The sequence below is a fragment of the Marmota flaviventris genome, chromosome 2 (assembly GCF_047511675.1).
Source record: "Marmota flaviventris isolate mMarFla1 chromosome 2, mMarFla1.hap1, whole genome shotgun sequence".
In the NCBI taxonomy this organism is placed as follows: Eukaryota; Metazoa; Chordata; class Mammalia; order Rodentia; family Sciuridae; genus Marmota; species Marmota flaviventris.
Window position 1 is genome coordinate 113,766,878 of NC_092499.1, and position 25,165 is coordinate 113,792,042.

Here is a 25,165-nt window from a genome sequence, read left to right on the forward strand (position 1 = left end):
CCCTGTAAAGCACTTTTATTGAATACCAAATCTGATGGTTTGCTCAGGGAAAAGACTTGTGCAGTTGTTTGACTTGCAAGCTAAACTAGCTGCTTTTTTAATGGAATACATTTTTACTTGAAATAATTGCTGGCAAAGTATAGTTATATAGACTTGGATTTGGCATACATTTTCTCAAAAAAAAAAAAGTCCTGTCATTACAAGGGACTGTAATGACAGGGGAGAACATCTGACAATATTTGTTGCTAATGATACAATTTAAGCTTTCAAGTAAAAATAGAATTTTGAAAAACTTGTATTTGACACTGTGAGCTTGACAGTTTCCAATATTTGACTTTTTGATAAGATCATTGTGATAGTAATGAATGTGTTATGTTAAAGAAGTATAATGAGCCATGCCTGTAATCCCAGTGACTGTGGAGGCTGAGGCAGGAGGATTGCAAGTCCAGCCTCAGGAATTTAGCAAGGTCCTAAGTAACTTAGTTAGATAGACCCTGGCTCAAAATAAAAATAAAAAGGGCTGGGGACATAGCTCAGTTGTAAAGTACCCCTGGGTTCAATCCTTAGTATCAGTCAATTTAATCAATAAAAATAGAGTATTTTAATAAAAATACAACATTTTGCTCCTAACTATGGAACTTTGAGGCTGAGGTTTCTTCATATTAAACAACTTAATACAGCAGATTGTGGAAATGGATATGAAAATCAGACTGTTTTTATTAAGCTAGACATCAGAGCTTTGCAAAAATATAAAACAATCTTCTCCCTAATTTTTTGAAAATAGATTTAAAATTTTTAAAATTTGAATTCATTTGGAGGGGGATCCTGGGGATTGAATCCAGGACTGCTGTGCTCTACCACTGATCTGTATCCCCAGCCCTTTTTATTTTTTGTTTTGAGACAGGGTCTCAGTAAATTGAAAGGCTGGCTTTGGACTTGCAATCATCTTGCCTCATCTTCCCAATTTGCTGGATTACAGGTATGTGTCACTGCACGTGGCTGAAAATAGTCTTTTTTGTGTGTGTGGTGTTGGGGATCTAACCCAGAGCCTCAGGCATACTAGGCATAGCATTGTACCACTGAAAATTGTTTTTTTAGATATACATGACAGTAGAGTGTATTTTGACATATTATACACACATGGAGTATAACAGTAGGATTATATTCTTGTGGTTGTACATGATGTGGAGTTTCGTTAGTTGTGTGTTCATCTATGAACATAGGAAAGTTATGTCCAGTTCATTCTACTGTCTTTCCTATTTCTATCACCTTCCTTTCCTTTCATTCCTTTTGTCTAATCCAATGAATATCTATTCTCCCCTCTCCCACTTTATTGTGTGTTAGCATCTACATATCACAACATTTGGCCTTTGTTTTTTGGAACTGGCTTATTTCACTTAGCATGATAATGTTAAGAAGTAATGGGCTATTTATTTTTGGTGCTGGGGATTGAACTTTTATTTCTAATTTTGAGACAGGGTCTCCCTAAGTTGCCTCACTAAGTTTCTGAGTCTGGCCTTGAACTTGTGTGAGCCTCTTGCCTCAACCTCCCAAGTTGCTGGGCTTACAGGCTTGTGCTACCATGCCCAGCTCAGATTTATATTTAATTTTAATTATAAGCAGTTTCTTACCTATTCCTATATTTTTTACAATTTATAATGTTTTTATAACTTCTCATTCTTTACATGATTGAGTACAAACTTTCATTTAGCCCTCCAAACTAAGAAAATTTATTGTTTGAACACTATAGTTACTGAGTTTGGATGTCAGTATACTGAGTAGGCATTGGATACATTTATATAATGATTTTATTTGTGGGATTTAACATGTATAATTTGTAGCGGGATTGCAATATCAGTATGGTTCAAAATAAATTAAGATAGATGTTATATTATTATTTATTGATGAACAAGACACAGTCTCAATATATATATATATATATAAAGCATGTAGTTTGGTAGAAAACAGAGTCCTTCTACATATGGCATAAGAACTGTAATGAGTTAAACAGAGAAGCCACATGGGAGGGTCAATTTACTAATATTACAGGTGTCCTAAGGAATGTATTCCAAATGTGATGACATACAAATTGAAAATAGAATGAGTTGGAGTTACCTAGAGAAAGGTTAGGATGCCAGAAGGGAGAGAACAGCATGTATGTGAAAGTCTAAGAGGATGGAAAGCTGATTAAGGGATTGATGACTGTGGCTGAGACTGGATTATGAAGTATATCTTAGGCCATGTTAGGAAGTACGATCTTTATACTGAGTGCAATAGTCACTGAAAAGTTTAATCCATTTTGTCCCATCGTCCCATATGTGGAACACCTATAAAAATGTAAATATAGTGTGTAATATACAATTATAGGATAAGAAGAATATAATTATAACATAATTATATTAATTAAATGTAATATAAGTTCTAGATTATGATTTCCAACCTATTTTAATGCACTTGTGTCAATTTTGTTAAAATATTTGCAGAATTAAAAACTTGGAACTTAATGGTAGCAGCATGAGTGTGACTTGAAAAGGACATTGTTGGGGCAGAAAAATCCCTAAAGAGCATTTTACAGACATCTAGGGAAGAGATCATTGTAGTATAAATGAAAATGGTAATAGGAGCTGAGCACAGTGGCTTATGCCTATAATTCCAGCAACTCTGGAGGCTGAGGTAGGAGAATTGAAAGTTTAGCCTGGGTGACTAAGGGAGACCCTATATCAAAATTTAAAAAATAAAATATAAAGGGCTGGGGATGTAGCTTAATGGTACAGCATCCCTGTGTTTAATCCCTGCCTCCATACAAAAGGAGATGGAAATTTGAAGTTATGAGGTGAATGAGGTCACACAGGAATACTGGGCTAAGTGAAAAGGAGCTCATGAATTCTGAGAAAGCCAGGTACAGAGATGCATACCTATAATCCCAGCTAGTGGGGTATTTGTTGCAGAATGATCATAAATTCAAGGGCAGCCTAGAGAATTTAGCAAGAGCCTGCCTACAAAAAAAAAAAAAAAAAGGTGGGGTGACTGGGAATGTAGTTTAGTGGTAGAGAGCTTGCCCAGCATGTGCCAACACTCTGGGTTCAATCGCCAGCATGAGGAAGGGGGTCATAGATGGAACCTGCAGTAATTAATTTAAAAAAGCTTTTAGCCAGGCATGGTGGTGCATGCCAGTAAACCCATTGGCTCAGGAGGCTGAGGCAGGAGGATGCAAGTTCACAGCCAGCTTCAGCAATTTAGCAAGGTCCTAAGCAACTTAGTGATACCCTGTCTTAAAATAAAATGTAAAAATAAAAAGGGCTGGGGATACAGCTTAGCAGTGCCCTTTGGTTTAATCCCCAGTTCCAAAAAATAAAAACAATAAATAAAACCTTTTAGCTGAGTGTGGTGAACTTGGGCATTTAGGAGACTGAGGCAGGAAGATTACAAATTAGAGGCCAGCCTGGACAATTTAGCAAATTGTCTCAAAAACTGTCTCAAAAATTTAAAAGGCTGGGCATGTAGCTTAATGGTAAGAGTGCTTACCCAGCATGTCCAAGGCACTGGGTTTAGTTCCTAGTACTGCAAAACAACATCAGATCTTTTAAAAACTTTACATCTGGGCTGGGGTTGTAGCTCAGATGGTAGAGCACTTGCCTAACATGCATGAGGCACTGGGTTCGATCCTCAGCACCACACAAAAATAAAGATATTGTGTCTACCTACAACTAAAAAAAAAAAAAGAAAGGAAAAACTTTACATCTGTGTGCTGCAAAAGTGTTTTCAAGAGTTCCTTTCCTTACTATTGGATAAAATGAATTCCTTACTTACCATATTTTCACTATCTGTTTGGTTCAGGTAATAAGAATTCAATACTCTAGAGTATTTTGAAAATACCTGTAAGATTGCTAATGGAGAATTTTTAAGAAATTTGAGAAAAGGCATCAAGGTAAATCATCATCTATATAACATTTTAACCGAGTGCAGTAATATGGACATGCTAACTTGGTATTTAGTAATGGTAGTTCAAATATTTTATATGTTTTGTCACCACATTTTCTCTAAGATGACTAATTTATCATCTAAACGGGTACTTGAGAGTGGAAGGAGATACTTTCAAAATTTAACTAGAACAACAGGCATGGTATGGAACTCCTGGAAAAAATGATTCCCTCTTAGTTTTTTGAGAATTCTTCTATGAAGTACTAAGAAATAAGATGATAATAAAGAAGAGTTTTGTGACAGTGTTACAAACTAATGTCAAAGTAAATTTGTACAGAATTAGGTTAACAAAACCTTTCTGCTGGATTTCTTGGAATCTTTAATGTGTTAATATAATTTGAAAAGGGAAGGCATGGTAAAGAATTATAGAATATTAAATTTTCTGAACTTGTCTTGCCCCAGAACTGTATTTTTCTGAATACCTGTTATCACTATGAACCTGAAAAATGCTGATCTAAAGTATCTTATCAGTTACTTTTATTTTCATTTTAAGTTTTTTTTTTTTTTTATGGTACCAAGGATTGAACTCAGGGGTACTTAATCACTGAGCCACATCCCGAGCCCTTTTTATATTTTAGTTAGAGATGAGGTCTTGCTAAATTGCTTAGGGCCTTGCTAAGTCCTGCCTCAGCTTTCTGAGCCGCTGGGATTACATGGTATGTGCCACTGTGCCTGATTTATCAGTTACTTTAAATTGTAGTTCTTAAATTTAAAGCCCAGTCAGATTGTATTTTAGTTTTGTTTTTTTGTGATGTTAGGGATTGAACCCAGGGCTTTACACATGGTACACAGATGCTCTACGATTGAGCTCCAGCCCCAGCCTATTAATTTTATTTTGGGATTTCTGTTTGATTCCATCTAGGTAACTAACTGTATTACAATAAGTAAGTATATTTTGAAGGGGTTGGGGTTATGATTCAGTGGTAGAGTGCTTGCCTAGCACATGGTGAGGCACTGGGTTCAATCCTCGGTACTACAAAAATAATAAATAAAGATATTATATCCATCTACAACTAAAATAATATCTTAAAAAATTATAACCTTGGGCTGAAGCATCTAATAGCTCAGTGGTAGAGTGGGAGGTCACCCCCCACATAAATAAAAGGGGAAAAAAGCCAAAAAGTAATTTCAGTTACATTTTCCTCAATATAAATTTATTGATACTAGAGCTTTAACCCAGGAGTGCTTTATCACTGAGCTATATTTCACCTGCCCCTTTTTTTAAGATAGGGTCTTGATAAATTGCCTTATTAAGTTGCCCAGGATAGCCTTGATCTTGCAATTCTCCTGTCTTAGTCTCCCGAGTCGCTGTGATTACAGGTTTGCATCACTGTACCCCACTATTCAGAATTTTATTTTATTTAGCTAAATTTTTTTTTTAGTTGTAGATGGACACAACACCTTTGTTTTATATCTATCGATATATATCGTTATATATCGATATATATATATATATCGATCATGTTGAGGATTGAACCCAGTGCCTCACGTCCCAGGCAAGTGCACTACCACTGAGCTACAACCCCAGCCCTTAACAGAATTTTAAAAGGCTTTCCAGTATTCTTCCAAACTAGGCAATATACCTATATATATATATTTTTTTGTTTTTGTTTTTATCATTTGTCTTAGGATTTAGTGATAGGTATTTAATTAATGTAGGCATCATTTCCTCTGCTAGAATTTATTTGTTGGTCTTCAGATGGGAAATATTCCTTCCCCCTACCCCCTAGTACTGGGAATTGAACCCAGGGCCTTACACATGCTAGGGAACCACTTTATCACTGAGTTAACATCTTCAGTCCTGTTTTGAAAATATTTTTTTTTATTTTGGGTCAGACTTGGTATTGCATACCTATAATCCCAGCAAATGGGAAGGCTGAAGCAGGAGGATTACAAATTTGAGGCCAGCTTTAGCAATTTAGTGAGGCTTTAAGCAATTTAGACCCTGTCTCAAAATTTTAAAAAAGAAAATTAAAAAAAGATTGGGGGTGTAACTCAGTGGTAAAGCACCCCTGGATTCAATTCCCCAGTACTCTTCTCGCACCAAATTTTTTTTGGGGGGGTCAGGGTTTTGATACAGTTCCAGGCTGACCTCAAACTTTCGTTCCTTGTTAGCTGGGGTTAGAGAAGTGTGGCTCCATACCCAACTAAATTATGCTTTCTAGGTTTAGAAATGAAACAAACAAACTTACTTTTAAGAACATTGGCTGTATTTAGCTCTGGAATTTGATTAGTTATGTGTTTAAGAAATGGCATTAAAAATAAGTTTTCACCCAGGCACGGTGGCACATACCTGTAATTTTAGCTACTTCGGACAGAGCCTGAGGCAGGAGGATGGAAAGTTTGAGGTCAGCTTGGGCAAATAAACTAGATCAGGACTCAAATTCAAAAAGCTGGATGGGGGTGGAGGTGGGAGGCTGGGATGTTGCTCCATGGTCATTTACAAGACCCTAAATTCAATCCCTGGTACCACGAAAGGGGGGGAAATGAATTTTCTTTAATTGTTCTTTTTTTAATTGATTATAATGAACTCATTTTATTTCTAATGACAATAAAAGATTAAGTATTTTTTATCTTAACTAGAGTTTTTTTTTTTTCTTTTTTGGCTAATTTATGAATTGTACTCAGTTAAGCATTTTTTCTGTATTTGTGCTATATATTTTTAAAAATTACTCCTTCCTTTCTCTTTAGCATTGTTTTCTCTCTCTCTCTCTCTCTCTCGTACTGGGGGATTACATTCAATAGTGCTCTACCTATGAGCTACATCCACAACCGTTTTCAGTATCTCATTTTGAGATAGGTGCTCATTAAGTTGCTAGGGTTGTCCTTGAATTTACAATCCTCCTGTAGCTGGGATTGAAGGCATGTAACACCACAGCCTGGGTTTTATTTTGTTTTGGTTGATGTTCTGGATATGTTAACATGGATGCTAGAAGGAATAGTCTGTTAATTGTTTTGGCCTCAAAGTATTGTGAATAGTCCATCTACCTTCTCTTCCATAAATTTCAGGAATACTGTGTAACGTGTTTTCCTTGGCCCTACCTTACGTGTTTTTATCTACATTAATGGAATTTCTGTAAAAAGAATGTGAACACTTTTCTTTTCTTTTTTTTTTTTTTTTTTTTGGTACGAGGGATTAAACCCAGGGGAACTTTGCCACTGAGCTATATCTTCAGCCCCTTTTTAAATTTTTTTTTATTCTAATTTGTTATATGACAGCAGAATGCATTACAATTCATATTACACATATAGAGCACAATTTTTCATGTTTATGATTGTATACAAAGTATATTTACGCCATTTGTGTATTCATACATGTACTTAGGGTAATGATGTTCATCTTTTCCACCATCTTTAGCCCTTTTGATTCTTTTTTTTTTTTTTAGACAGGGCTTCAAAATAAAGGCTAAGGCTGGCCTTGAATTTGAGTCCCTGATTTTAAGGTGGTGTCACCACACCCAGCTAAGTCTAACATTTTCTTAAAATTTATTTTACTACTGTAGTAATTTTGCATGTAAATTTTGATCAGTGGTGCACACCTGTAATCCCAGACACTGGGGAGGCTGAGACAGGAGAATCATAAGTTCAAAGCCAGACTCAGCAACTCAGTGAGGCCCTAAGCAACTTGGCAAAAATTTGTTTCAAAATAATAAAGGGCTGGGAATGTGGCTCTGTGGTAAAGTGCCCCTGGATTAACTCCCTGGTCTCCCCCTCCACCAAAATATTGATCATAATGATCTGTTCTGAAGATAATGATTTAAGTTTTACAGTAGGTTAGCAATTTTACTTTATGTAGACAAAGGATGCTTGTTGTTGTGAAATTGTTTCTCTTATCTGTAACTAGTAATCAAATGGATGTGTTTCCTTCCATGTAGAAAAGGAAGAGTGTTATCATTCATGAGTAGGTTTCTGATGGGATTTTAAAATACACTCAGGCAAGCTGTCATTGCAAAACAAACTTTTCCTGTAAGCCATTTTTTTTCTTTTACACATTTCTGTGTAGTTTATGAGAAATTATCCCCAGAACTTTGAGAACATTTCTTTTTTTAAATCAGTTTTTCTCTGAAATTTATAAATTGGGACTGAAATACTACTTTAATAATTTTTCTTGAGCTTTCTGGACAATGTTCATTGAATAATTAAACTTAGGAAATAGTCATCTGAATATCAAGTAGTTGAATAATTTTACTTGTAACCTTAAACTTTATTGTTACTTAGAGGGTAATCTCCTGTGATGTGCCATTAGAGGGTAATCTCTTGTGATGTGCCACAGGGCTCTCTAGTCTTGACCCTGTTATATCAAGTTTTGAAGTTGACCTAGGTGAATATTTAAGAGGCAACAGTTAGATTTTGTAGAGGACACAAAACTGAGGATGTGTTAGATGACAGAATCAAGAGGAATTAGTTCATCATCCCCTAGGCACTTACTTATAAGGTGTCATGAACTATTTTTAGCACCAGGGACTTGGATATGATTGTCCTTGAAAAATGCCAAGGCTACCAGAAGACACAGACTAGAAAATCAGTGATTTATACACTGTATGATAAGTTGCACAATAAACAGGTATAGTTTTTCAAGAGTTTTGAGAGTTTAGAATTATAAGCTGAAGAAAATGCAGTTTAACAGCATTAAATAAAAGTTTTTGCCTTTAAATTAATTGTGGGCTGGGAATGTAGCTTAGTGGGTTTGGAGCTTGTAGCTCAGTGGGTATAGTACTTATCTAACACGTGGGAGATTTTGGGTTCTATTCCTCAGCACCACAAAAACCAAACAATCAACAGGAAAATTGTGTTAGAGGATAGGGTTCTTTGACTTTGTAATAGTTCATGTGAAAGATGTTGAATGAAGATTTTTGTTAGCTTCTGTCTTAATATAAGCAACAAGATGATGGGGATGCACTCTACCAATCCCCACTAAAACAAAAGTATAACACATACCATACCTTCCCCCCCTCTTTAAAAAATTTTTTTTTAAGTTGTTGATGGACCTTTATTTTATTCATTTATTTATATGTGGTGCTGAGAATTGAACCCAGTGCCTCATACATGTGAGGTAAGCTCTCTACCACGGAGCCACAAACCCAGCCCACTCTCCCCTTTTTCAAATAAAACCAATCTAAGGGCTGGGGATGTGGCTCAAACGGTAGTTCGCTCGCCTAGCATGCGGGGGGGCACTGGATTCGATCCTTAGCACCACATAAAAATAAAATAAAGATGTTGTGTCCACCGAAAACTAAAAATATATATATATAAACAATCTAAAATGTAAATGTTTTATTAGGTTAAATTGGTAGAAACATCATAATAGGGATCATAATGATAGGAATAGAAATACTACTGTATTCAAGCCTTGTCAGACCATATCTAGAATATTTCATTCATTCCCCAGTACTATGGACTGTAGGATACCCAGAACAATGGTCAAAGGGTATATTTGGGAAAAAACCTTAACACATTTTAAGAATAATGGACAGTAGGTGGAAGTTTAAAGGAAATTGGATTCATACAGCTTTTAACTAATTTTTTTTTAAAGGTCATGAACTATTAGAAGTGATGGTCTCTCCACAGGTTGAGAGACCATCAATTAGTCACAAAGTATGGAAAACCAGTGTATTAAATGTAGGATTAGGCAGGGAGATCTTAGTTCTGTTTTATGTTCTGATCCTGTGTTTATATTGTTCCCAAAAGCATTTTAAAATTATCTAATAGTTTTCTTGCAGCATTGTGTGGACTTTGGATCTGACTTTGAGTCTAACTTCATTTTCTTGCTAGCTCTGTAAACTAATTACACCTGCTACTCTGAAATAGTTCTTCTAATACATCCCTTTAAGGCTTTTCCTTGATTTCTGTTCTGGAACCTAAATTAAAGGCTATAATTTAAAAGCTTTGTTTACTTATAGAAAGCATTCGTTTTCTCACTTTTTGTTTTGTAAATACATCTTTCTTCATTAGGCGTCTCAACTTTCAGATAGGGTATACTGTTTCTTTCATTGCTTTCTGTGTGAAACTTGAATTAAATGGGGTGGTATTTCCGTTGCAAATGCTGTGTTATGTTTGTTTTTGGTTGGAGGAGGGTTAGTGCCGCAGTCGGGCTGCAGCAAAATAACAGGTTAGAAAAGAATATTTGATATTTTAGAGTTTGATAGACTTAAAATTTCTTAAAAGTCCTTTCTTTTCTTCCTTTCCTTCCCCTTCCCCTTTCCTTTTCCTTTCACCAGGGATTGAACCCAGGGGCACTTAACCACTGAGCCATATCCCCAGCCTTTTTTATTTTTTTATTTTGAGATGGGCTTTCACTAAGTTGCTTAGGGTTTTAAGTTGCTGATGCTGGCTTTGAACTTGCAATCCTCCTGCCTCAGCCTCCTGGGTGGCTGGAATTATAGGCTTGTACCACCAGGTCCACCTCTTATCTTTTCTTCCTTTTTTTGGTAGTGCTGGAGGCTGAACCCAGAGGTGTTCTATCACTGAACCATACCTCAGCCCTTTTATTTTGAAACATAGTCTCACTAAGTTGCTCAGGCTGACCTCAAACTTGCAGTCCTGCTGCCTCAGCCTCAGCCTCAGCCCCTGGAGTCTGAAATTATAGGCATGGGTCAGATGCCCAGCCTGGTTATTATTTTTTAGATTTTATTTTGAAAGTAAATGATGATGGTCCTCATGATCAAGTATAGTACTAATTTTTCAAAGACCCACCATAAGCCACAATATTGACCATAACCTTCAGTTTTTACTTGCAGAATTTCCTGGCCTTGTCTTCTTTATTTCCATTGTCACATTTCCTTTTTTACCATATATGTAGATAAATATTTCCTGTTTGTTGCTGTAACCTTTAGAGAGGAGGTTTTTTTTTTAAATTGTTGCTAGATCTTTTAATTTATTTATATGTGGTGCTGAGAATCTAACCCAGTGCCTCACACATGCCAGGCAAGTGCACTACCGCTGAGCCCCAGCCCCATAGAGAATAGATTTTTTTAGTGTGTGTGGTATTGGAGATGGAATCCAGGGCTTTGCACATGCTAGGCAAATACTGTACCACTGAGCCACATCCCTACCCCTTTTTAAATTTTGAGATAGGATCTCACAGGGTTTCCTGAGCTGGCCTTGAACTTGAACTTGGAACCCTCCCACCTTGGTCTCCCAAGTGGCTGGGATTATAAGCATATTTCACTGTACCTAGCTTGTTAGAAGTTATTTGTCTCTTCTTTTTTTTTTATTTATTTTTTAGTTGTAGTTGGACACAATACCTTTATTTCACTTATTTATTTTTATGTGGTGCTGAGGCTCGAACTCAGGGCCTCGCACGTGCTAGTCGAGTGCCACTGAGCTACAACCCCAGACCTATTTGTCTCTTCTTGCCTCACTCATCCTATTGGTGTTACTTCCATAAATTCTTTTTTTTTTTGTACTAGGGATTTAACCTAGGGGTGCTTTATCACTGTGCTATATCCCCAGCCCTTTTTACTTTTGAGATAGGGTCTCACTAAGTTGTTTACAGTCTTATTAAGTTGCTGAGGCTGGCCTTGAATTTGTGATCCCCCTGCCTCAGCACCCGAGTTACTAGGATTACAGGTGTGTGCTATCAGGCCTGATTTTAAAAGGCATTTTATTGTATATCTGTGCAGAGCATTTTTTCCCCTGAAAGAGGAACCATATTTTTTTTTGGCTCTGCACTTCTGCATAAGGAGTTGGTCAATGTGTTTTAAATCCTACAATTTTAAATTATATTTAAAAATTATATATATATATATATTTGTTGTTGTTGTTTTTTGGTTTTTTTTGTACCTGGAATTGAGCCCAGGGCCTCTTAACCACTGAGCCACATTCCTTGCTTTTTTTTATTTTTTATTTTGAGACAGGGTCTTGCCAAGTTGCTGAGGCTTGCTTTGAATTTGCGATCCTTCTGCCTCAGTCTCCTGAACTGTTGGGATTACAGGTGTGTGCCACCATGTTTGGCTTAAGCTATATTTTTTATTGTGAAAAATATTATATTCAGATTTTAAAAACATTCTGACTTAGATTTGTTACTTTTGGATTCAAGTTATCAAGAAGGAGCTTTTGAAGTACGTAAAATAGTTTCAGTAAATTTAGTACATAAATGAGGATCACATTTAAATTGCCTGTCAAAAATTGAAGCTCAGGGGGCTGGGGATGTGGCTCAAGTGGTAGCACGCTTGCTTGGCATACGTGCGGCCCGGGTTCGATCCTCATGCACCACATACAAAGATGTTGTGTCCGCCGATACTTGAAAAATAAATATTAAAAAAAAAAAAATTGAAGCTCATACATCATTTCAATAGTGTTAAGTTTATAGTTTGCTTAAAGGAGAATGGAATCTCCATTTATGTATAATTATAATATTTTGTGGGAGCTCAGTGCAATCAATATGAAGAATAGAGATCAGGAGAGGATAAAGAATATCAGCTGGGATGGATAGGTACAACATGTAATTTTCCAGTTAGCTTAATAAATAAATAAATAAAAGATGAGACATTGGGTGGAAGAAAGATTATGGAGAAGTATGTCACCAACCTGATTTACTGCTTTGAGTAGAAACTGTCTAACTAGGTTTTCTGGTTGAACTAGGCATTGTCGACAGATTGCTAACCTACCATCTACTTATTAACTATTTCTAATGGGAAGGATTAGAAATAATCCAAAATTCAGTCCCGTTGAATGAATCTGACCAGAAAATAATGAATGAAGTATTTTTGTTGTACTGTGCATGCTTTAATGTTTGCTATTATAGACCTTTTGATTATTCCTTTGGTTTGTGGATAGAAAGCAAAAGTATAAATGAAATATTATGACATTATTAAATGCCTAGTTTGGCTATCTTTAGAATTCATTCTGGCCTATAATTAGTTATAAAGTGTTACCAGATACAGACTCATAGGGTCTGCCTTATGACTAATCCTATAAACCATTGCAGTGGGATGTTTGAATGAGAATAATTATGTTGTTCACTAGTAGCATCTAATTCTTATTCACAATTTAGATATGACCTTTAATAGTATACGGTCATAGCTAATGAGACAATAAAACTGGCACTTTCTATTTAATTGCAAAAAGCACCCTTCTTATTGCTGTTACTTAAATATTGTCTGTCTTTTTCAGAATATGGACCCTGCCTTTGTGTACTTGAGATAGTGTTCACCTACACGTGTCTATTTTTATAAAAAGTTTTATGTCCTAAAAAGACAATTGAAGGAAATGCCTTCTTTTTAAAAATACCTTCTCTGATGGATCTTTAATAAATGCAGTGATGAGAATCTAACCCAGTGTCTCACATATTAGGCAAGTGATTTACCACTGAGCTACAACCCCAGCCTGAGAAATGCCTTCTTATTGAATGGTGGGGGCATACATGTCTACTCTCCCATTCCTCCCTACTCTTCCCTGAGAATACTTAGAGAATTCATTTTGGAAGGCCAGTATTCAGATAGGCATATAAGAAAAAGAACAACAACAACAAAAAAAAAAAAAAAAAAAAAAAACTGAAAGAAGATTATTGGCATAAAATTTCCCAGAACTGAACTGAAGGACATGTATCTGTAAATTTTATTTATTTATTATTATTATTTTTGTTGGTACCAGGAATTAAACCCAGGGATGCTTAGCCATTGAGCACACATCCCCAGCTCTTTTTTACATTTTATTTAGAAACAGAGTCTCCTTGAGTTGCTTAGAGCCTGGTTAAGTTGCTGAAGCTGGCTTTGAACTCATAATCCTCCTGCCTCAGCCTCCCAAGCTGCTGGGATCACAGGCGTGCACTACCATGCCCAGCTTATCTTAAAGGGTCAGCAATTATCAGTTCATTCAAACAAACAAAACAAAAACAAAACCAACCCAAAGATACAACATTGTTAAATTTCAGAACACATAAAGAGGAATAAGGCTTCCAGAGGGGGATACACAGTTGACTATGAAGATTAAAGATTTGAATGGTGCCAGTCTTCTTAATACCAACACTGGGAACCAGAAGACAATGAGGAAAGACATTCAGAATGCTTACAAAACATGATTTCCTCTCTAGAATTCTGCACTGAGCCATTCAGTTAAGTACAGGTAAATGAAGATTTTTAAAGACATAATGTAGTGAATAAAACAAAACCTTCCCATGCTCCCCTTCTCTGAAAGCTACTGGAAAATACCCCACTAAAAGACAAAACCAAGAAAGAAGTAGAAATGAGATTAGGAAACAGGAGATCCAGTATAAAAAAGAATTCCCAGGATAAGTTAATGGAAAATTCCGTGATCATAATTGTACATCAGGCTTAGATATTTAACCAGTCTAGATTGGAACATGATGGAGAGCTTTAGGAAGTAAGATTTTTTTTTTTTTTTTTGGTGGTGGTTGTTATTTTGGAACTAAAGATTAAACCCAGGGTTGCTTAGCCACTGAGTCACATTCCCCAGCCCTTTTTATTTTTATTTGCTTTAATTTTGAGACAGGATCTCTCCAAGATGCTTAGGGCCTTGCTTAGTTTTTGAGGCTGATCTTGAACGAACTTGTGATCTTCCTGCCATAGCCTTCTGAGCCTCTGGGATTACAGGTGTGTGGCACCAGGCCCACAGGAAGTAAGTCTTTAAGAAAGAAATTAAAACAGAATTACCTGATATATTTGAATATATGAAGAGGAAAGTTAGACTTTGTAGCAGTTTGCAGATGAATAGGCAGTCAATACTTAAGATAACTAAGCAGGTGGGGAAATGGTGCAGTTATTAACTCTAATAATGGTTTAGCTGTTATATTACTATAATGGCTGAAAATAATATTGACAGTTGATTCTATCACAAATTATGATGATGAGGTGGGAAGAGAGATGTGACAGAGCTAAACATTTTGTTACCATGGGAAGTCAATAAATACCTAAAATGAAAAATTAAGAATAGATCATAATGAAAAATCCTAGAAGAAATAGCTAAAAAGTCAAAATGGTTGCCGTAGGGATTTGAAAATTGCGGGTGGGGTACGTAGCTGCTGTTTTTTCTTGTTAAAATGATTTGGCTTTTAAAATTATGTGCTCAGGGCTGGGGATGTGGCTCAAGCGGTAGCGCGCTCGCCTGGCATGCGTGCGGCCTGGGTTCGATCCTCAGCACCACATACAAACAAAGATGTTGTGTTCGCCGAAAACTAAAATATATATATATATATATATATATATATATATATATATATATATATATATATATAAATTCTCTCTCTCTCTCTCTTTAAAAAAATAAAATAAAATTATGTGCACATCTCTTTAAAAATTTTAAGAAGACGCTACTCACGGAATGCTCTTCTGTACAGAATATATACACTTCTCTGGCATTTTTAATCTTCTACAATTCTAAGAACTATATCATTTGAGGAAGAAAGCTATGAAATTGCCAAGGAGGTGATAATTTCTATAGTAGTAGTGGTTGATGTTACCCTTAGTTGTAAGTATTCATTTTGTTGTAGAACTAACAAATGGAAAGATTTTTTTTTTTTTTGGTTGTAGATTGGACACAATACCTTTATTTTGTTTATTTTTATGTGGTCCCGGGGATTGAACTCATGCATGCTAGGCAAGTGCTCTACCACTGAGCCACAACTCCAGCCCTTGGAGATTTTTAAACACATGGCAGATTAAAAAATTTCAACATCTCAGATATATTTAAGTGCCTAGTTTTCCTCTGTTGTCAGCATTGTACATTGTGAATCGACTGCTTCACGATTCTTGCAGCTTTTTGATTAAGTGGTGCTTTAGATGTTGCAGTGTTTTCTACCCCCTTTAGTTTTTTTTTAAACTGCGTGCTCCTGCAGTCCTTGAGAATATCACATTGTGGTGTCACATGCCTATAATCCTAGCTACTTGGGAGAGTGAGGCAGGAGGATTGAAAGTTCAAGGCCAGCTTGGGCAATTTAGGGAGACTCTTATCTCAAAATTAAAGAAAGTAAAAAAGGGGAGAAGGGGAGTCTTGGGATGTTAGCTCAGTGGTAGAGTACTCCTGGGGGAGGGTAGGAGAATATGCAGCAGTTGGTACAATAATAGCAATAGGTACCACCTGATCTTTCTTTGCATGTGATTATACTGTTCAGTGGTTGATATAAATCCATATACTTTATTTTTTAAAAAAATGAAAAATATTTAAAATCTTTTTTATACTTTCTTACTTTAACCACCTACTTTTTTTTGTACTGGGGATTGAACTCACATCCCCAGCCCTCTTTTGTATTTTATTTAGAGATAGGGTCTCACTGAGTTGCTTAGTGCTTTGCTTTTGCTGAGGCTGGTTTTGAACTTGTAATCCTCCTGCCTAAGCCTCCCCAGCCCCTGAGATTACTGGCGTGCACCACCGCGCCAGCTGTTAAATTTATCTTCTAGTAGATATTTTTCTGTTTCCTAATTAAAAGGCATGCAATTTGTTTAAACAGTATGTTAAAATGTGGAAGTACTTTTGATGTGGAATTTGTTGTGTGACATTCAGCAAGTTTTTAAATTTTTTTTAAACTAAAGTACACATGTATTTATCTACCATTCTATTTCATCTATCCATTCATTTCTTCCTTCATTTATTTACATTTACTCAATATCTTCAGAGTTTATGTTATTATAGATATGAGGATGGTTGAATATAATACAAAAGGAGATTTGTCAAATGGAATGTCTTTGAGTTGCCTCTCCACATTTCTATATAAAATTTCTTTTCTTTTTTCTGCCTCCTCCTTCCCATCGCTGTGTGTCTCCAAAGTATCTCTCCAGGGTTCTCCAGGGTGGACATCTCTCTCTGTCTCATTTGATCCTTCTGTATTTGTTCATTTTCTAATCCCTGAAGCTGTTACTCAGAGACCTGTTGCCTTTGTTTCCAGGATCTTTACTCTTCCTTTTTACTTGCTTTCCCCTCTCTTTTTAAACATACTTAAGAGTCTGCTATCAAACTAGACAAAGTGCTTGGTAGATCTGGGACTAGGATGAGGTGAGTGAAGCACTAGGGTGCAGAATTTAAGGTGCTCACTTACCTGACTCCAGACCCAACCCAGCTTGTTATGGCTCCTTTTTATGGCCCTACTTCATTTTATTTTTTTTTTTGGGGGGGTCTTCAAACTGTATTTTTCCCACATTATTTTATTGGTGCATTGTAGTTAGTACAGAGTGGTGGGATTTGTTGTTATACATATTTGTAGATGCACACAATATGACTGTAATTTGGCCAATATCACTCCCCAGCACTTTCCCACTTCTCCTCCTCCCACTGGTCCTTTTCCTCTGCTGATCTCCCTTTGATTTTCATGAGATCACCTCCCCCCACCCTTTTTCATTTTCCTCTTTAGCTTTATATGAGAGAACATATGACCCTTGACCTTCTGAGTTTGACTTTTTTCACTTAACATAATTATAAGTTCCATCCATTTTCTTGCAAATGACATTCTTACTTGCTTCTTTATGACTGAATAAAACCACACACACACACACTACATTTTCTTCATTCATCCATTGATGACACCTAGGTGGGTTCCATAATTTGGCTATTGTGAATTGTGCTGCTATAAACATGGGTATGCATGTATCACTACAGTTTGCTGAGTTTAATTCTTAGGATAGATATTGAGGAGTGGTACAGCTAGGTCATATGGTGGTTCCATTCCTAGTCTTTTGAGGAAATTCCATAGTGATTTTCATTGTGATTGTAATAATTTATACTCCCACCAACAATAGAAAAGTGTTGTTTTTTTTCTCCACATCCTGTTCAGCATTTATTATTATTTGTATTCCTGATGACTGTCATTCTGACTGGTGGGATTTGAAATCTCAGTGTAGTTTTTAAAAATTAATTAATTTTAATTAAGTGTATATGACAGCAGAGTGCATTTTGATTCATTGTACACAATTGCAACACAATTTTTCATTTCTCTGGTTGTACACAATGTAGCATCACACCATATATGTAGTCATACATGTACCTAAGGTAATGATGTCCATCTCATTCCACCATCTTTCCTGCCCCCGTGCATGCTCCTAACCCTCCCCTTTGCCCAAAGTTCCTCCATTTTTTCCATGCCCCTATGTGGATCACCAAGCACTTATCAGAGAGAACATTTGGCCTTTGTTTTTTGGGGATTGGCTTACTTCGCTTAGCATGATATTCTCCAACTCCATCATTTACCTGCAAATGCCATTATTTTATTCTCTCTTAATACGGAGTGATTGATATTCCATTGTGTATATATACCACAGTTTCTTTATTCATTTATCTATTGAAGGTTGCTTCCACAGTTTAGCTATTGTGAATTGAGCTGCTATGAACATTGATGTGGCTACATTACTATGATTTGCATTTGTCTAATTACTAATGATGTTGAACATTTTTTTCATAATTTCTTGGTCATTTTTTATTTTTTTCTTTTGAGAAGTATCTGTTAATTCATTTGCCCATTTAGTAATTGGTGGTTTGTTTTTTTTTTTTCTTTTTCTTTTCTTTTTTTTTAAAGATTGAAAGTTGTTATGTTTTTCTTCTCACCTCCCCCACACCCCTGAAATGGGGATTGAACCCAGGGGCAGGGACTTCATCATTGATCTACATTCCCAGTTCATTTTATATTTTTCCCCCACATTTTTTATTGGTGGCATTATAGTGGTATATATTAGTAGAATTTGTTGTTACATATTTGTACATGCAATATGACAATATAATTTGGCCAATATCACTCCCAAGCATTTTCCTCTTCCCTGTTTCTCATTCCTTCCTACTTTATTTTAAATACCCTCAAAGCCAGTCCTTTATTATGTTTTTTAAACTGCTGAAACTACTCAAGTACAAACTATAACTTTTTTTTAGTACTGAGGATTGAACTCGGGGGTGCTTAACCATTGAGCCATATCCCCAGCCTTTTTTACATTTTATTTAAAGACCGGGTCTTATGAGTTGCTTAGGGCCTCACTAAGTTGCTGAAGCTGGCTTTGAACTCCTCCTGCCTTAGCCTCTCAAGCTGCTGGGATTACAGGCATGTGTCACTGCTCCTGGCTACAAAGTTCCTTTTTGGAGAGGGGAGGTACTGGAGATTGAACTCAGGGGCACTCAACCACTGAGCCATATACCCAGCCCAATTTGTGTTTTTTTAGAGACAGGGTCTCACTGAGTTATTTAGTCCCTCGCCATTGCTAAGGCTGGCTTTGAACTTGCAGTCCTCCTGTCTTTGCCTCTGGAGCCACTGGGATTACAGGCATGTATCACTGCACACCTGACTGGAGCTACAAAGTTCTTATTGATTAATCCATTGCTCTATTTTTTCCCCTTTCCCCTAACCAGGTCAACAACTTTCTTTGGTCAACAACTTTCTTAGCTTTGGTCAACAACTTTCTTAGCTTTACTATTTCCCATGTAAAAAACGGGGACTATATCTGCCTCATAATTGTGATGATTGATGTTAAAAATAAAAGTCAGAAGTCATGGCTTGTTAACAGCAGCTACATTAGAGTACATACTGTGTACTAGGTATTATTTTAGCTGTTGCTTTTGCTTGCTTTGCCTTTCAGAGGCGGTCAAAAAATATAACTAAGAGCAGTTAGGTTTATTGTTGTATCACTAACTTTTTCTTTGGACCTAGCAGCAAGAGATTTTAACTTATGTAACTTGTTAATGTGTTTTTCCATAAAAATAGAACAATTATAAGTCTGTGCTTTTTTTTTACCTATTTATTTTAAGACTGTGTCTCAAATTGTTGCCCAGGCTGTCTTGAACTTCTAGGCTCAAATGATTCTTCTGTGTTGGCCTCCCAGTTAGCTGGGATTACAGGCGTATGCCACCTCTCTGGCTCTCTGTGCTATGTTTAAATACTTGTACTGTCGTGTGAAGAGTTCATGGTAGGGGCTGGCGATGTGGCTCAAGCGGTAATGTGCTCACCTGGCATGCATGTGGTGCTGGGTTCGATCCTCAGCACCACATACAAATGAAAGATGTTGTGTCCGCTGAAAACTAAAAAAAAAAAAAAAAAAAAAAAAAATTTAAAAAAAAAGAGTTCATGGTAATTACTGTATTGCTGATTTTATTTTTTACTTAGGAAAAATGGAGTTAACTTGAAATGGAAAGATAGTTCTCCTTAAATTTTGTACTTCTTTTCCCTTATAAAATGAAGTATATATGTCCAATGCCAATTTAAACTTATTTTTAACCTTAAACCCTTGAAATTTCATGTTGTTTCTTTTAAAAACAGAGCACACTTACTAATAGTGCATTTCAGTTTGAATTCCCTATGCCCCCCACCTGGTTCTATCCTGCAGATTGGTTTACTTTACTTTTTGAGACAGGGTCTTACTAAGTTGCTTAGGGCCTTGCTGATTTGCTGAGGGTAGAACTTGGCGATTCTCCTGCCTCAGTTGCTGGGATTGCAGGTGTGTGCAGTCACACCCTGAATTCCTTATTCCCTTGAAAATAAATAATAAAATTCTTAAGCCTATTTTGTGCTGTTTGGGACATTTTGTTGAGTAGAGAGAAAATGGTATCTTTTTGACATTATAGTTAGTGATTTTACAACCTTTGATAATATGGGATTTGGGGGAGAATTTATTTATTTATTAAAATTTTTATTTTTAGTTTTTGATAGAACTTTATATTTTTTATTTATATATGGTGCTGAGAATCAAACCCAGTGTCTCACACATGCTAGGTAAATGTGCTACCACTGAGCCCTAGCCCCTAGAATTTATTTTCAAAGTTTTGTTATGTATTTTTGTATGCCTCTAGACCACATGTGTTTAGGTATTCATTTGGATAACTTTTCACTATAGCTTCACCTCCATCCATTTCATCTGATATACCATTCTTGTTTATTCATTTACTCTCTAGACATTTTTAAGTTTCTACTATTGTCAGCCTTAGTCCTGGATACTAAGGACTAAGGATGCTAAGGACATGTGCCTTAGAGAACTTTAGACTAGTAATAGAATCACTTATATAAGCAGAAAATAACAGTATAGCAGGATAAGTGCTAAAACAAAGACATGAAAAATATCCAGTAAAAATAGTTTAAAAACTGAACTATTGGAAAATGGAATCCACTGTTTTCATGTATGTTGTGGCATGTAGATCAAATTTTTGGACTTTCAACCTGGCCTTCCCAGTGGAGTAAAAGTAATATACGTCTAGCTCTGTTCTTTTCCTAATAGTTTAGTGAAAAGAGCCTGAATTTTTAGAAACCCATAGATTTGGGTTTGACTTTCATCTGCTACTTAGATTATGTGGCCATAGTAAGTTATTTAAACTTTCTGAACTGGTCTTCTCGTATATAAAGCAGAAAGGATGACACCTGTGGAGTTGTAAAAAGAAAAAAAAAAATGGCAGCCCATATGAAAATATCAAATTTAGGATCTGGTATATAAGGGACCAAAAAAGGTATAGTTTAAGTCCTATACATTCCAGAGTTACTACAGAATGTAATACTTGATAATGTTACTGATATTCTTCCTACATCTAGTGTTTGAGGTGGACTGTTTGTTTCAAATATACTTATAATTTTCCCCCCACAAAACCAGAAATGTTCTTGAAGGCACGTTATCACCTTTGCTATCTATATAGCGCACTCTCCTGGAGACTCAGCGTTTGATGAATACCTGACAATTTCATCATTAACAGTGGATGTGTACCTGGTGTATACTTTATCTTACATGTTTCTTAATCCTGGGGGGAAGTCAATGAATCTGTGAACATTAATTTTAAATTTATTTGGTTATTTAAGTGATTAACTTTTAAGTTTAAAATCATTAGAATTGTCAATGATTTGTCCTTTAAGCAAATCATAAGGAAGGGAGGGGTTATAGTAATATATTGTTAATATTATAGATTATTTTATTGGATACTAACATTTTATATTTTATTTTTTCTCTAAGCAAATGGTTATGAGCCTTAGAGTTTCTGAACTACAAGTACTGTTGGGCTACGCTGGGAGAAACAAGCACGGACGCAAACACGAACTTCTCACAAAAGCCCTGCATTTGCTAAAGGCTGGCTGTAGTCCTGCTGTACAAATGAAAATTAAAGAACTCTATAGGCGGCGGTTCCCCCAGAAAATCATGACGCCTGCGGACTTGTCCATCCCTAATGTACATTCAAGTCCTATGCCAGCAACTTTGTCTCCATCCACCATTCCACAGCTCACTTATGATGGTCACCCGGCATCATCACCGTTACTCCCTGTTTCTCTCCTGGGACCTAAACATGAACTGGAACTCCCACATCTTACATCAGCTCTTCATCCAGTCCATCCGGATATAAAACTTCAAAAACTACCATTTTATGACTTATTGGATGAACTGATAAAACCCACCAGTCTAGGTAAGATTATTATAAAAGAGTATTTGGTTTCTTTTGCAGGATAAATTTTTCATTTGAGACTTTTAATTAGACTCAGTTTATTATTCATAATGAAAATTTTTTTTGATATTGGGAATTAAACCTGGGGTGGTGTAGTACTGAGATATATCCCTATCCCTTTTTAGTTTTTGAGACAAGGTCTTGCTAAATTGTGTAGGCTGGCCTTGAATTTGTGGTCCTGCCTCAGCCTCTGGAGTTGCTGGGATGATAGGCTTATGCCACCACATCAAGCAAGAATATGGACTTCAGAGTAATATTTGATGATGTTGGTTAATATTTTATAATAATCCTTATAAATTAAAAAAATTAAAGCCAAATAAATCACTACCGGTCTCTGAATCCAGTTCTTAATTTTCAGTAAAGACTAACTAATTTTGATTACTTGAATGTGTGAATGATTTTAAGTATCATAAAAGGAGACTTGATCTTTGATGTATAGCATTTAAATTCAGCTGATTTTTTTTTCCAAATGGATATGTGTGCTTTATAGGCACACACATGATCATGATTATATAATATGAATACTTGAAATTTTATTTACTGTGTTCTTTCACTGTTTTATTAGTTTGTCTAACATGTAGAATTAAATGTATTAATCAGCTTGTAATTTTAAGTGCTATAATGTCATTTAATGTAGAATAAAACTGACCCCTGTGACCTTTAACATCCTTGGTGTAACATTTAAAATATTAGACTTTGGGCTGGGGATGTGGCTCAAGCGGTAGCGCCCTTGCCTGGCGTGCGTGCGGCCCAGGTTCGATCCTCAGCACCACATACAAAGATGTTGTGTCCGCCGATAACTAAAAAATAAATATTAAAAAAAATAATAAAATATTAGACTTCTAGGGGCTGGGGCTGTAGCTCAGTGGTAAAATGCTTGCCTTGTATGTGTGAGGCACTGGGTTCGATCCTCAGCACCACATAAAAATAAAGAAAGATACTGTATGTTCATCTACAACTAAATAAATATTTAAAAAATAGTAGACTCTAGATGCTGGTACATTATAAATCAGTGGTGGGCAAAACTATGGCTGGCAAGTTTATCCTAGCATGTGTGGGTTTGGCCAATAATTTTTTTAACAATATTTGTAGAGTTGTAAAAACAAAACACGAATCAAAGAATATGTAACAGAGACCATGTGTGCCTGCAAAGTCTAAAATATTTACTATCTGGGTGCTTAACCATTGAGCCACATCTCTGGCCCTTTTATATATTTTATTTAGAGACAAGGTCTTGCTAAATTGTTTAAGGCCTCACTAAGTTGCTGAAGCTGGCTTTGAACTTACAGTTCTCTTGCCTTGGCCTCCTGAGCCAACTCTCTGGCTCTTAATAGAAAAAATTTGTTGATTCCTGTCATAAATCATTAAGCATTTCAGTTTTGGAGATTGGTGAGTGTTGAATATTTTTTAAGAACATTTACTGAAATCCATCTTTGAACTGGAAAGTGGTGGTTTTTACTTATATTTCGTAGAATTTACTGGAGTCAAGATGACAGGAGTAATTTTCAAATAACATGAATTTTATTCATATTTTATTTAACTGGCCATAACAAAAGAGAATATTTGTTGAGAACCTACCTGATGCTTATAAGATTTACATAAGTTCATTGTGAAAAATAAAAATTATCTCCAGGCACAGTGGCATGCCTCTTATCCCAGATACTCAGGAGGCTGAAGTAGGAAAATTGTAAGTTCAAGGCCAGGCTCAACCACTTAGTAAGAGACCTGTCTCAAAATAAAAAATATAAAGGGCTGCTGATATAACTTAGTGGTAGTGCATCCCTGGTTTCAATCCCCAGTGTACCCCCAGTTGCTAAATCCCCTTCCTTGTTAGCAATTTAGTGTGTATACCCATACAAATAAAAGCAATTTTTTTCTTCTTGCTTGCCCTCCTTGCTTTTCCTCTCTTCCTGATTGAATCCAAGGATAATTTACTACTGACCTATATTGCCAGTCCTTTTTTCATTTTTTATGTTGAGACAGGGTCACACTCAGTTGCTAAGGGTCTCGCTATATTGCTGAAGCTGACCTTAAATTTGTAATTCTTCTGCCTCATGTTCCCAACTTGCTGGGATTACACGTATGTACCGCTGTGCCTGGCTGGTAACAGAAGGAATCATGTACCTAGTATTGTGTGATTTGCCTTGTATTTTTTCCCCTCATTAGTATAAATATCTTTTCTTGACTGATCTCTTATTTTAAATTAAAGCCATACCTACATCTATATAAAGTCTGTATTGTGTGTACATATGTATGTGTGTGTGTGTGTGTGTGTGTGTGTGTGTGTATATATATATATATATATATATATAGTCTAGCTCATTTCTTATTAAAGACTGTATACTATTCCATTATTTGTTATTAATGACAAAATTTTCTAGTTTTTCACTATTAAAAACGTGCTACAATTAATGTCATCTGAATTTGGAAAAGAAAACATATTGGTGACTTTTATTTTATTTGATTCCCAGCTTCCAAATTTTCCTATGGTCTTAATAGTTAATGTATTATGTTTTCATTTTCACTGATAAATTTCAAGTGTCAGTGTGATTAGATAATGTTTAATATATATATGAATTTTGTTACGGAGAGTATAAATGCAAACTGGATTCACATGATTACGCTGAGTAATATTTAATTTTTGGGGGATTGGTACTAGAAATTGAACCCAAGGCCTTGAACATGCTAGGCAAGCACTGTATCCCTGGGTTACACCCCCAGCTTGAAATTTTTTTAATTAAAGTTATTTTAGTCTTTATAATTCTGAGACAGGATCTCACTAAGTTGCTCAGGATAACCTCTCAAATTTGTGAATATCCTGCCTCAGCCTTGCAAGTAAGCTGGG

At 36.0% G+C, this 25,165-nt stretch overlaps 1 protein-coding gene across 2 annotated transcripts in view; it reads left to right on the forward strand.

Moving 5' to 3' along the window:
* The window catches only part of Pias1 (protein inhibitor of activated STAT 1), a 129,274-nt gene that overhangs the window by 10,656 nt on the left and 93,453 nt on the right, over window positions 1-25,165 (forward strand). The window contains exons 1-2 of one of the 2 annotated variants that reach the window (XM_027924017.3): window positions 915-979; window positions 21,837-22,281. In XM_027924017.3, the coding sequence (XP_027779818.1) occupies window positions 21,840-22,281 (442 nt within the window). In that variant the 5' untranslated portion in view covers window positions 915-979; window positions 21,837-21,839. Of the gene's footprint in view, window positions 1-914; window positions 980-21,836; window positions 22,282-25,165 lie in introns of those variants that run through there. The other variant, XM_027924012.3, reaches the window with a different exon arrangement.